The sequence below is a fragment of the Pantherophis guttatus genome, chromosome 8, assembly GCF_059756535.1.
Source record: "Pantherophis guttatus breed Tessera chromosome 8, ASM5975653v1, whole genome shotgun sequence".
Taxonomy (NCBI): domain Eukaryota; kingdom Metazoa; phylum Chordata; class Lepidosauria; order Squamata; family Colubridae; genus Pantherophis; species Pantherophis guttatus.
Window position 1 is genome coordinate 27,925,339 of NC_142070.1, and position 14,425 is coordinate 27,939,763.

At 38.7% G+C, this 14,425-nt stretch overlaps 1 protein-coding gene across 2 annotated transcripts in view; it reads right to left on the reverse strand.

Moving 5' to 3' along the window:
* Positions 1–14,425, reverse strand: part of FHIP1A (FHF complex subunit HOOK interacting protein 1A) — a 76,491-nt gene that overhangs the window by 47,195 nt on the left and 14,871 nt on the right. For both annotated transcript variants that reach the window (XM_034401492.3, XM_034401491.3), the window contains one exon: positions 1,227–1,427. In XM_034401492.3, the coding sequence (XP_034257383.2) occupies positions 1,227–1,331 (105 nt within the window). In that variant the 5' untranslated portion in view covers positions 1,332–1,427. The remainder of the gene's footprint in view (positions 1–1,226; positions 1,428–14,425) is intronic.

The following is a 14,425-nucleotide window of genomic DNA, read 5'->3' on the forward strand; positions in this document are numbered from 1 at the left end:
TTTATTTATTTATTTATTTATTTATTTATTTATTTATTTATTTATTAAATTTTTATACCGCCCCCTCTCCTGAAGGACTCGGGGCGGTGAACAGCCAAGATTAAAAAACATACAATATAAACATTAAAATACATTTAAAACAAAATTAAATCCATAATGGCTTTCCCCAATTTAAAACCCCTTACCTATAAAATTCACCAATAAAAAATTTTAAGCCAGCCCGGCTTGCCGAAATAGAAACGTTTTCAGAGCCCGGCAAAAGGTTCGGAGGTCCGGGATCAGTCGTATCCCTGGTGGTAGCTCATTCCAGAGGGCAGGTGCCCCCACAGTCGACATTGCCTGACCGACAGCACCCTGAGGAGACCCTCTCTGTGGGAGCGTATTGGCCGGTGGGAGGTTATCGGTGGCAGAATGTGGTTTCGTAAATAACCGGGCCCTAAGCCATGGAGCGCTTTGATGAGTAGAAACAGCCTATGCATTCCTTATCTGAAATATCTCACCCCAAATGGCTAATCTAATCAATTGTGCTACTTAAGAAGAGCAGCACATGACTCAGTCTACTCACCAACATAGGACCATGTTGAGCAACTAAGAATGTTCTTAGTCACCTGAATTTTAATAACCAATATCTTCCTAGCTTCATTTATGGGCAAGTACATTTAAAGAGTAAAAGTTCAATAGCTGAAATAGAAGATATAAAAATACTAGATTGATACTAATGCCCACACTGGAAGGGGCTCTATTGGCAGATATATGTGGGCATTAGACAACACCAATTAAAAATGAACCATACAGGATTCAGAAATAATATATTGCATAGAAATAATGTATTGCATACTCTAAATATAGTAATGCAGCCTTTCAGCATAGGAAGTGTTTTGGTGGATTTAAGAAATATAACCCGGCAAAGAAGTGAACTGTCCATGAAGATTCAAAATACAATTATTTTAAAAGGACTTTACTTCATTTGCAATAGAGCCTAGCAATCTTAATTAGAATATGAGTTTATTCAATTGGTTGTTATATCCCTAATATAAGATGGTTTTTTTAAAAGCAGTAAGTTATACAGTTCTTCAAAAGTCAATAAAAATACACTTGGTGTCAGTATTATACAATATGGCTTGAACTCTGACAATACAAGCACATATCTGATAGTTCAAATGGGTTCCTAACAATTCAATCAATAATAAAGAGAAAAAGAAGAAAAGTTCTCGGAGCTCCATTACCTGTGCCCAGTGGGTTTTAAATACTATCATGCATGTTTCTGGGTCAACTCCTTCTAGGCTCACAGCCTGATGGGATTTTTTCCCACTTGTACCTGTGGACATCATAAGCTCTTCAATGGTCAATTCTACTAGACCATATTAAATTTCCTTTTCAACATGAGTAGCATATCACTGCATAGCATGTGGATAGACATCTCTGATCTGCAAGGAATTCAGAATAATCCAGATAAAGCATGTGGACTGTAACATACAATATAAATGCAAGAAACAGGAATAGCTCTCAAAAATGCCTGGAATAACCTATAAATATGCTCTGCTTCCATAAACAAGTCTGTATTTCTCCTATATTGCGCAATGTTTGGCACTATGAATCAGTGGTGAAATTCTTTTTTTTTTTTACTACCGGTTCTGTGGGTGTGGCTTGGTGGGTGTGGTGTGGCAGAGGATGGATACTGCAAAATCTCCATTTCCACCACGCTCCAGGGGAAAGATACTGCAAAATCCCCATTCCCTCCCCACTCCTGGGGGAAGGATATTGCAAAATCTCCATTTCCACCCCACTCCTGGGGGAAGGATATTGCAAAATCTCCATTCCCACCCCACCCAGGGGAAGGATACTGCAAAATCTCCATTCCCTCCCCACTCCTGGGGGAAGGATACTGCAAAATTCCCATTCCCGCCCCACTCCTGGGGGAAGGATATTGCAAAATTTCCATTCCCACCCCACTCTGGGGCCAGCCAGAAGTGGTATTTGCCGGTTCTCCGAACTACTCAAAATTTCCGCTACCGGTTCTCCAGAACCTGTCAGAACCTGCTGGATTTCACTCCTGCTATGAATGGTATATCTCTGTGATCCCTTTGCAGTGAAGTACAATTGGGAAGATGTTACAGGAAAAGTTATCAATCATTCTCAAAAGAAGAATACTGTTAAGTTTGGGCGTAGACTGTTTGGATTACTGATTCAAAGAGTAAGAGCTTTCAATAAAATTCTGCAGAATCTATTAACTGGAAAAATATAAAATGGAACAAAAATTAATTTGGTAACTCTTCTTTTCATTGTAAGACAATACTGTTTATTTAGACAATGAGAACAATTATATCCAAATGTAAAAAATATTTTCTGTTTTGCAAAAACCGCTACAGCTTTAGAAATACTTAATTTTCCTTTTCCGTAATGGCAAAATGTGTGAAATTACACCATGTTAACTTATTCTGGCTGAAAGCATCACTGTACAGATAAGAAAATGTTATTATAAAAACAGAAGTTCTTGTATTTAATGAAAGTATCCATATATGTTCATATAAATGAAACATGTTACAGACTTAATATAGTAGAGACAAAGTTTGCATAACCAAACTATTTATGCAAGCTAAGTTCCCAATCTTTCTTCTTTTCCCATTTGTACAAGCTATTCATTACAGTTTGAATGGTTGTTTTCCACTCAAAGCTACTGCTACTAGGACAGAGTTGCAAGAGAGGCGGGAATAGAAAACTTCTCCAATGAAGTGTTATTTGTAATTCAATTTAGTTTATTATAAATCTATATGCTTGAATACTATTTATACATAAACAAAAACAAAATATATTTTCTTCATATAATATTCAAATAAAAATATGCTGTACTGTGAAAGTACTGGTCTCTCTCAAAAAAACAATCAAGAACTTGATATCTTGATGTATATTCATTTTCCAATTTCACCCCCCAGACATGCATTATTATTTAAATAACATAAAATAATACATACAGCTATATATCATTAGAAATTCATACTTCAATTATTAAGAAACTCTTATCACTCAATTACCATATTTACCTGAAAGAAAAATAATCCTGAATTTATGACAACCCCCCCAAAAAGAAGGAAGAGTAAGAGTTGCTTGGAAAAATTTCTAAACATTATTTCCCTCTAGAGCCCTATAAGTTTCCTATGTTATTAAACTAGGACAGTTGACTGCAGCTGAAATTAATCTTGAAGTTTTCTTCATCCCACCATAAACTTGTACATATTTAGGAATGAATATGTACATGTAAGTGTTTTATCTTTGTAGAGGTGGAAAAGTCTTATTTCTCCCATCCACCCAAAAAAAGTCAAAGACAAGATAAAAATAAATATTATTTGAATTAGATACCAGGCTAAAAACAGGAGGCTGTGAGTTCTAGTCCTGCCTTAGGCAAAGCCAGTTGAGTAACTTTGTATTACTTGCTCTCTTCTAGCCTTGGGAAGAAAATAATGATAACCCACTTCTGAAAACATTTTCAAGAAAACTGTGTGGACTTGCTCAGGAAGTCCCTGAACAATCTCCATCTACATAAACTATTCCCTCATGCGAAGAACAAAAATGGAGAATCAAAACAGGTTGAAGGTAAGAGGAAGAAGTAGAGTAGGTAAATTGAGAAAGAAAGGAAAAATAACTGGATGGAGATGAACAAAGGAAAAGACAAAGAAGGAAAGGAAAGAGAAAAAAAGTTTTCTTTAAGAAGTACAAATGCTGGCTGGAAAGGATCTCTCTGTAAAGAGTCTGATAATCAAAGAACAGATCCCATAGGAAAGGGTTAACTCCATACCTTCTAATTAAAAGGCTTAACACTTAAGGATTAACATTTCTTCCTGTGACTTGGAGGAAATTCTTTGTTTCAGTCACCTACACCGACTCCAACTAAGTGTAGCTTATGTTTACTGAATGATATACCTGACTGATAAAAACTCTGCTGGAGGCAAGGAGTTCAAGAGATGTTTCCGTTCAATTTCCAGGTTGCAAGACTTAGCCAGTCAAGGCATTTTGTGAGACATTATATGAGCATCTCAGTTTTTAACACTTGGTTAGAGAACTAGAATCTTTTGAGGCAGAATTGGACAACTGAAGATCATCATTTTGTGTATGACTTTGGACAATGCTAGCATTGTCCAAAGCACACAGCATCTTTCCAACTACAGAAGATTGTCAATTGCTCTCTTGGCTCTTGTTCAAAAACTGGAAGATGTGCTTCAGACAACTGTCCACTGTCCCGGGTTGACTAAAGGACCTACCCATCTTGCTGAATATCAGAATAACAGGGTTGGAAGGGAACCTGGAGGTCTTCTAGTCCAGCCCCGTTCAAGCTGGAAACCCTATACTAGTGATGGCTAACCTTTTTGCCATCGTGTGCCAAAAGCGGGGGGAGCGCAGGGGGGTCGCATGCATACATGCCCACACCCATAATTCTATGCACCACGCCCCCACGCATGTGTGAGCGAACACCCCCGCGCTTCCCCCGCTTTTGGTATGCGATGGTACGGTGGGCCCAGTAGACCTGTTTTTCACCCTCCTCAGGCTCCAGAGCCTTTCTAGGAGCCTGGGGAGGGTGAAAACAGCCTTCCCCACCCCCCCCCCAGAGGCCAGAAACGGCCTGTTTGCCAACTTCCAGGGGACCCAGAAGGCCCGAAAATCAGCTGCCCAGCATGCACATGTGCACGGAAGCTGAGCTCGTGTGCCCACTGATATGGCTCTGTGTGCCATCTGCTAAATCCAAGCAGGATTTTCAGCCCCTCCCTCCCTCCCCCCTCCCCAAGGGAGAAAGGCATATGCATACGGCACCCCATGCTGCTTATCTTATTGTACTGCCTTGCTGCTTGCTAACTGGATTTTGGCTCACTCTTGTCTCTACGGGCTGGCTGAAAGAGCTGCTGCCTGCTGAAGGATATCATCTTTCCTCCGTTCACGGAAGGGAACTTCTTCAGCGGGAACCATATGTGGAAGGCAACTCCTTTCACGAGATGCAGGACCTCAAATTGCCAGGATCTGAGCTCCATTTCTGCATCCTGCAGGAGAACGAAATCTCTCCTCCATACATAGAAGGGAATGCCTTCAGTAGGGTGCAAAATCAATTTGAATCATCAGGATCTGAGCTTCGTTTTTGCACCTTGCTAAAGGAGTTCAGCTCCTTCTGGTAGGCAGCTCTTTCAGTCAACTCCCAGAGGCAAGAGAAAGCCCTCTCGGCAAGCAGCAGCTATCTTCCCTGCTAGATTCCGAATTGGCTTTCTTGAAAATCTGGCAGAGAATATTGCAAATGGTGATCACAGGGTGATCACAGGGACTCTTGAAACTGGTCATAAGTCTGAACAGATTGCCAAGGACCAGATTTCAATTAGGGACAGCACAATGTTCTACAACAGCTTGAGGTGCCATAACACACCCTTTCCGAAACCACTCTATTTTCAAATGGTCATTAAACAACCAGTCAAAAGTTGGGGACTACCTGTAGTTTCTCCATTCTTATCTTTTAATTATATAGCCTCTTTCTGAAGACTCTCTTCTGGATTCATCTTTAGCTTTAGTTATGAACATCCTTGCTGCCATCTCTTTGATATGGAGGCCCATCTAAACAGGAAGCACTGAACGGAAACAGTTTATTTATTTATTAATTATTTATTCAGATATTCAAATCTGAAAAACTTTCTGACCTTTAAAAAAACTTCTTGCTTCCTTCAGCCTGAGCGGCTTCTCCTTGTTTTGAGATATGGGGCGATTATAGGAATTAATCAGGTAGTTTTCTTGTTATAGAAACATATCCTCCCCTGTTTCCAAAACACATTTGTACGTGTGTTTCCACTTGCATCAAATGTTTTGCCACTTGGCAGATACTGGCATCTGAGGGGCATTCTCCTTGGTTCTTCCACCTTGTTGGTTAGGCTATCTATGTTGACAGGCTTGGTAACTCCAGTGGCTGATTCACTTTTTTTCGCCCCCCAAAAATTGGGATATAGAATCAAATGATAAATGTGGTTTTCTCATACACAAGTTCTTATCATTCTTCAGGGCTGAAGAAAAGGATTTCTTTTTATCTTTGTTTTCTACAAGGAATGAATCAACTCCTCAAATAGCTACTTCTCTGTGAAAGGAATAACCATGAGCTCTAAATTTGAGTTCCACCTTCCAGTGTTTGAGTAACTGGCCTCAACATATGATAGTCTAGAACAGGGGTCCCCAAACCCCAGGCCATGGCCCACTATTGGGCCTTAAACCCTTTATAACTGAGCCATGTAAGTAGTGGACAACAAGCGTGGGTGTGCACGCTCCATTTGCACAAGTGGTGGACGCACATGTCCACCACTTGTACAAATGGATCTGCACATGCTTGCCCACTGCTTGTGTGGAACCATCTTCTCTCCCCCCCCCCCGGGCTGGTCCATAAAGCTGAAAAGGTTGGCAGCCACTGTATCCAGAAAAATCTGGATACAACTGTAAACGATCAATAAAAATGTCAGTATGGCTTCTCCTGTTCTGAATACTTTGTTGATATTCTCTTTTTATGTTTGGCTTTTGGAAGATCAGATTTCCAGATCATTGAGATCTGGCAATGACAGAGGGAACAGCTGTAACCCAGATTCTCAATGCTTCTGCTTCATTTCAGCAGTATGTCCAATATAAGCTACATAGGATCAGTAAGTGTCTCTAATAATTTATGAGAAATTAATACTGACTTATCAGTGCTAATCCACCACTGCATGCTCTTCTTGCCTAAAAAGATGTAGCTGTGTACCTCTTTGCCAGTGTAAAGGATGCCCTAATTTTGGTTGTTGTTTTCATTCCTTCTTACTTAGACCTTTGAAGAAGTCTGGAAACAACATATCTCAAACTACCGTTTTAAGTTTTACTAGATTGAGTGATGTTTCTCCTGATTTATCAGAGTTCATCCACATTCCTCCAATATTCATCTACATCCATAGCTTCTTAGTTCTCCCTCCACATTCTGTTGTGGGGACAAGACAGATTTAACAGAAGTGACCTTGCTGCGGCCTGAAAACCTGACAGCTACCAAGCTTCACCTCTGCCAAGAAAGCCAAGAAAGGACTCTTTCTAATGCTGTGAAATGTTGCCACTCTTGCAACCACCAAGTGTCTTTGGTCAAATTAATGGAAAGGGCGAGAATGCCTTGCTATTCTAATCTTAAAAGTTATGAATCTTGCTTCATATACTGTACAGTATAGTCTTTGTAAATTACCTTGATATTAGACCATCTTATTTACTGTGCTGCTTTACAGGTATGTTAACGAAGGTAGTATATGCTGATCTAACATTATGAAAAACAGACACCGAAGAAAATATGTACTCCCATTCTGCCAACTTACAGATTAACCTTTTTGAGAAGTATTGCAGTCATTGTGGATCACACATAATAAAAAATTTTTGCAACTAATTCTGTGTTAATTATACAGAAGTTGTAGGCCTAGAAACTTGAACCTCTAGATCCGTGATGGCAAACCTATGGCACACGTGCCACAGGTGACACGTGGAGCCATATTGGTGGGCACACGAGCTGACCTCTGGCACACATGTGTGTCCCGGCCAGCTGATTTTCAGGTTTTCTGGGCCCACCGGAAGTTAGGAAACACAGTTTCGGCCTCTGGAGGGCCTCTGGGACGGTGAGGAAGGCTCGTTTTTCACTCTCCCCAGGCTTCAGAGCTTTTCTAGGAGCCTGAGGAGGGCAAAAACAGCCTTCCCCACTCCCCTGGAGGCCCTCTGGAGGCCGGAAACAGCCCGTTTCTCGACTTCAGGTGGGACCGGAAGGCCTGTTTTTTGGTCTCCCCCGGCTCCAGAGCCTTTTTAGGATCCCGGGGAGGGCGAAAACGGCATTCCCCACCCCTCCGGGGGCCTTCCAGAGGCCGGAAATAGCCCATTTCCTGACTTCCAGTCCCACCGGAAGTCTGGTGTCCCACCGTGCCATTGCATGCCAAAAGTGGGGGGAGTGCGGGGGGGCACATGCATGTGCGTTGACCGGGACACATAGAATTATGGGTGTGGGCACACGCATGCGCGACCCCCCTGCACTCCCCCCGCTTTTGGCACTCAATGGCAAAAAGGTTAGCCATCACTGCTCTGGATACTTTCCAAACATATAAACAATTATTAAAATAGCAATAGCACTTAGACTTATATACCACTTTACAGTGCTTCACAGCCAATTTTACAGCATATTGCCCCCAACATTTTGGGTCCTCATTTTACCCACCTCGGAAGGATGGAAGGATGAGTCAACCCTGAGCCTAGTGAGATTTGAACTGCCAAATTGCAGTCAGCTGGCAGGCTACAGAAGTAGCCTGCAGTACTGCACTCTAACCACTGCGCCACAACGGTTCATAAATAGCTTGTGAATGTGGTATTTTAAAATGGTTTTCAATTGGTTTCATGTACTTGTGTCTTTTAAAAAAATAAATGCTCTTAATTAATTTTACTATCTTTTAGGATATTCCTGTTAAGATTTGCAAACTTAAAGGGGAAAGATCCCAATTTAAAGGGGAAAATGGGATTCGAACCATTTCTGAGTATGCAAGCAAGACTTGTGGGAAATCCATAAATCAGTTGGCACATGACCCAAGGAAATATGCATTTGGTTTCATAGGTTTCAGCATCCACACCCATATGCATACTAAATTACATTTTGCCCTTTGAATCCGGATCACTGAGCAGCCCTAATTGCTATGATTATCTGGGGGAAGGTGGGGGGGGAAGAGTGATTTTCCTTTCTATCTTTTCTGCAACACAAAACAGAACTTCCTCCCTGCCCCCAGTTATTTTATAAGACACACCAATGGGGCACAGATTTTGAACAGTGTAATAGCCTGGGTGTATTGTGCATGTATCTCTATTAATCCTGAGAAATGAGACTTGGGGATTATCTGACAATTAAAATCCCCAAGAATCAGAGCCTTTCAGCTTGAATCAACATGATACACGCAGGGAATCCATTTTTTTTCCAGTGTCCCTGAGGAACTGCTCAATGAATGAAGAAAAATACTTAAATAAAAACATGCAGGGATTGTAGAGTAGCAAGGCAAGAAAAAATAAGAGTTCCTAACTTAGAATTGTGAAAGAACTCATACAGCCTTGACTTTATTATAAGGAATGATATATTAACAAATAACACACTGAGAGAGGTGAAAATAGATTGGCATGTTTATAAAAAATAAAGAGTAAATATTTCCTAGCACGTGTTAATTGCTTTGTGTATACAACATAAAATCATTTGTAATTGCTGCATCTGAATATCTAGGTACTGTGTAGTGATCTCAGTGGCACTCAAACTGATTTCTCAAGTAATAAATGGCAAGGGATAATATTTTTATTGTTATATAGCAACTTGAATCCTGCTTTATAAATTTATAAATATATTTATATGCTAAATATAACTGCATTATTGTAACAACTACCAAAGTGTAATCTTCCCTTTCCTATTTCTGATATTTATATATGAATTTATATAGAAGATGTTTACCTTTTTCCTTGTTTAACAGAGTCATAAAAATATAATTATGATCTAACAGTCATTGTGTTTGGAATGTATGGTATCTGTCACTCTCTTTCACTATTATTTCTGTAATACCTCTACAGTACTGAGCAATTTCCTTTTCATATTGTATAGAGATCATGCCCATCTCAAAATTTCTGTTGCTAAGCAAGACAATTGTTAAGTGATTTTTGCCTCATTTTATGACTTTTCTTGCCACACTTGTTAAGTGAATCACTGCAGTTGTTAAGTTAATGGCACAGTTCTTAAGTGATTCTGGCTTCCCTATTGACTTCGCTTGTCAGAGTGTCACAAAAGGTGATTACATGACCCGGAAAACTGCAGCTGTCATAAAAATGAGTCAGTTGCCAACCAGCTGAAGTTTGAGTTTAACGTTTAACTACTGTTGCTAAGCAGTGTGGTCATGTGATACTTCACCTAACCATTCATTTGCTTAGTGATGTAAATTCTAATCCCAATTAGGTTCATTAAGTGACAATACCTATACAGGTAGTCCTCAATTTATGGCCACAATTGCCCCCAAAATTTATGTTGTTAAGTGAGAAATTCATTAAGTGACTTTTGCCCCATTTTACGACTTTTCTCACTACATTTGTTAAGGGAATCACTGCAGTTCTTAAATTAGTAACAGGGCTGTTAAGTGAGTCTGGTTTCCCCATTGACTTTTGCTTGTCAGAAGGTCGCAAAAGAGGATCACAGACTCCGGGGCACTGCAACCATCATAAATGTGAGTCAGTTGTCAACCATCCAAATGTAAATCACGCGATCATGGAGATGCTACATCAGTCATAAGTGTGAAAAATGGTTATAAGTCACTTTTTTCAGTGCTGCTGTAACTTCGAATGGTCACTAAATGAACTATTGTAAGTCAAGAACTATCTGTATACTATTTACTAAATTATGATTAAATTCCCATTATTTAGATTCATGCCATAACACTAAGCCAAAAACCATGTTTTATAAACCATAATTGTCTGCATATTACTGAGTTCCCAATAATTCATGATTACATACGCCAAGGCTTCAGAACGAAGTGTGTACCTGAGAGAGGTATTTATTTACTACATTTTATTACTGCCCTGTATAGAAGGCTAAAATGCATTTTAACATCTAAAATATAATGACAACTGAGACGTCTGTGACAGAGGTGAAATACATGTAGTCCTTGTTTTGTGGTCAATTGGGACCAGTTGACCAAACAATTATGAAATGAAGTGGCTACTAAGGGAAACCATGACTGTCCTTATGATCTTCCAAGATTGGATCAATTCTGAAGACTGATCATAAAGTTTCATCTCCGTCGTAATTATGAACAGCCTAAATGAGACAGTCATTAAATGAGGATCACCTCAAGATTTAGTAATGTATTACTTTTGTTGCTTCTGTTTTAGACAGTTGTTTTTCTTACAAAAATACTTTTGGTCCAGGAATTAGTAACAGTGATAAAAAAATCGGTGTGCAATAAAGGAATTTATAGCTGACCTTTGGGAAGCTATGCAAGAGCTGTTAGGGAGGAACTAGGCCAAGAGCTTACACAGTTCAGAGATGGAAGGAAGTTTGAGAAAGAAATTCAAACAACAGCACGATCTTTATATAAAATGAGACTGAGATAAACTTGAATAGAGTTTCAAAATTCTGCTACCTGAAAACAATAAAATGACTTTCCTGGGATCACTGGAGTGTGTGTTTTTTTTTAGTTAGTCTACCTGACTGCAACTGTTGATTTTATTTGGAATTCTGCTTTTGGGGATTGTTGTACAGTGTTGGTGGTGGTGTTTTTCCAGAAACTGGTTTTTCCAAGTACTTGGGTTTCGTTGGTTTAAAAACGGAATTCATTAAAAAAAAAAAAAAAAAACCTATCTGTAAGAGTGAATCGTTACACTGCTACACCTTGTTCCAGAAAAGACACAAGGTTTGTTGTATATTTATGGGCTTTAGGCAAGAACACAAAGCATTTTCTTTCTATGTTTCCTATAGCATATCTGAGTCGAAAAGAGTTCTTGTTAGAAGAGCTAAGAACAGTCTAGCCAGACAACTGGATGGAAGTCAGCAAGTTCAATCTGAATAGTAACAGCCTACCTTAATTAAGTATCCATGACTGCAGTGTCTTCATAAGATGGTTTGTAACAAACATCCCAATCAATTTCAGACACCATTAGTTAACAACCTGGTCATAGAAAATGATAGCTATAAAAACATACTGTATTTTTATGCTATCCCAAATACCTTCCAATAGCTGACAAAATACCTCACAACCATGAATAGAATTAATGACAAACAGAAGCACCAAAAGATTAGAGAAAATAGAAGTTTGTGCAGCTGTGACAAAGTTGCTTCTGGGAATGAAAAGCACCAAAGTTGTGGGTACTCCAGCACTGAAGGTTTTTAAGAAGAGATTGGACAACCATTTGTCTGAAATGGAACAGGGCAAGGGGTTGGATTAGAAGACCTCCACAGTCCCTTCCAAATCTGTTATTCTGGTATCCTGAATACAGTCCAATTGTGTGTTTTGTGGATATTAAATTCAACCGACAAGGATCAGACCAATCACCATATAAGCATGGAAAACGAACTGCTCTAGGCAGAATTCTGCATTCTTACCGATAGGTATCCTAAATCTAAAGAGACACATAGTTATAATGACTAATATTTGCACTAAGCAAATATATTGCCATAGTAACAAGGACACTACACAGCTATCTACCTGCCACAGTCTTCTAAATTATTCATCATGCCAATACTACAGTGACACTGTGTAAATGATCACATTCATTAATAGAACCCTCCGCAATGAAAACAGTAATCACATGTCATCTAGATTGATTGCTATTTATTAAAATAAGGGGGAAGGATTTGCAGTGATAATTGCAGCAATAATTCTAAGCAAAATATATAGAGATAGGATGAAGAAAATAGTAATATGTTAAAAGATTGAAATATTTGTAAATCCTTCTGTACTTAACCAGAAGTTCTAAAAATTACAAAAAAAAACCAATCAGCATTTTTGCCAACACACGTCAAAAGTAGAACAAGTACTTTAAAAACCTATTATCATTCTTTTTAACAGAAAATTCAGAGGGTAAATGTCATACAGTTTAAATTCTGCAGAATTTAGCAATTCTGAAATTTAGCTCCAGGAAATCAAATTATGCAGATACACATTATGGTTAAACTGAAAACATGCACTGAAAAAAAAATATATCCAGAAGGTCTGGAAGTTATAAAATGATGTCCAAATATTACTAAGTGTTGATGAAAAATGGGAAAGCAAAACCGAGAAGATCAAAAGACTTGCTTGAATACAGGGGACATTTATCTGGCTGGCTGGACTCTTGAAAACCCAAGCTCCCATTAAGATACAAAGACACACTAGAATATTTACTTGGAAGTTGCACATTTTCAAAGCTAACTAAATTATCGTGTGACCAGGCATTCTCCATTTCCATTTCTTATGCTAACCAGGAAAGTTGAAACAAGAAATGTACTTGGAATATTTTTAATCCATTTCCCCCAAAAAATAAATACTTGGAACCCTGGGAGAATTAATTTTACCAGCATTAATAATTTGTTTTTTCCCCAACCATGACTCTTAAAAGAATTTTCTTTAGCAATATTGATTCAAATGAGAGCAATAGTGGTATAAGAATTCCAGCAAACAAAACCTTTTCCATTTAAACCTAATACATCTATGCATATATTAGTTTGGGGAATTTATGAATCTGTGCTACAACTGCTTGAATTCTTGTAAGTCTGAGAAACAACTTCTTACACATGTGCCTTATTCAGCATTTATTAAACAAGTTACACAGTGCTTCTATATGCAAACCACACTTATATTTTAAAAATTCTCCAGTTATACAATTACCATTTGCAACTCAGCCACTTTTTTCAACATTCTCATAGTATATATTATTTCCTTTTCATAATTTTTCTTAAACCCTTGGTTTCATAGTATGTGTTTCAACCCTACTTTGGCATATTACAGTGCAAATCTCTAAAGTTTCCCCCAGCAAACCCTAAATTTAGCTTGTTCAAAATCAGTTCACGTGTTAATCTTTACTTTGCTGGAAGTTTCTGCTTTACTTTTCTTCCTCCATTTCTGTAACATTTACTAATATCCATCAAAGTTATGTTTTCCACCTCTTTTAATTAACTATTACTTGCACTTTGTTCTGCATTTTTCTCCCTATATACTTTATACAGCATATCTGTCATTTTCTTTCTTTCAGTATTCATTTTCTTACATGATTTTTCCTTGTCCATAACCTCTTTCTCTTCATCATTTTGCCAAACATCCATCTTCATATTTTCCATTACTTCATTTTTCCATTACTTTCATTCTCCATTAATTCTTTTGGTACGTTAATTTATTTGCTAATACCTTTTGTTAATGCTTGGGCCATATACAATTCATATTTTGTTTTCTACCCATCAGTGTATATTCATTCCGAACAACATAAGTATCTATATACAAGTTTTTCATTTGAAGAAACCAAATTTCTTTCCTCAAATTTCTCGCAAATCTTTTCCTACACAGCTACATTTTTCTATCCTTAAGGAAGAGCCCTAATTGTTATTCTACAACAGGGGTGTCAAACTCATGGCCCATGGGCTGGATTCAGTCTACCTAATGTGAAGAGGAAAGATGAGGCCAATGTAGCTTCGGCCTGATCTACCCAATGCGAAGAAGAAAGATCAGACCAGTGTGGCTTCGGCCCAGTCTACCCAATGCAGATAGGAAACATGACAGCTGTTTGGGGAGTGGCGTCAAGCTCGCCATGCCCACACTGTTGGCCACACCCACCTAGTCACGCCAGGCCGGCCCCCCAAGGTCAACCACAGCCCTGATGAGGCCCTCAATGAAATTGAATTTGACACCCCTGTTCTACAAATGCATTATTATACTAATGT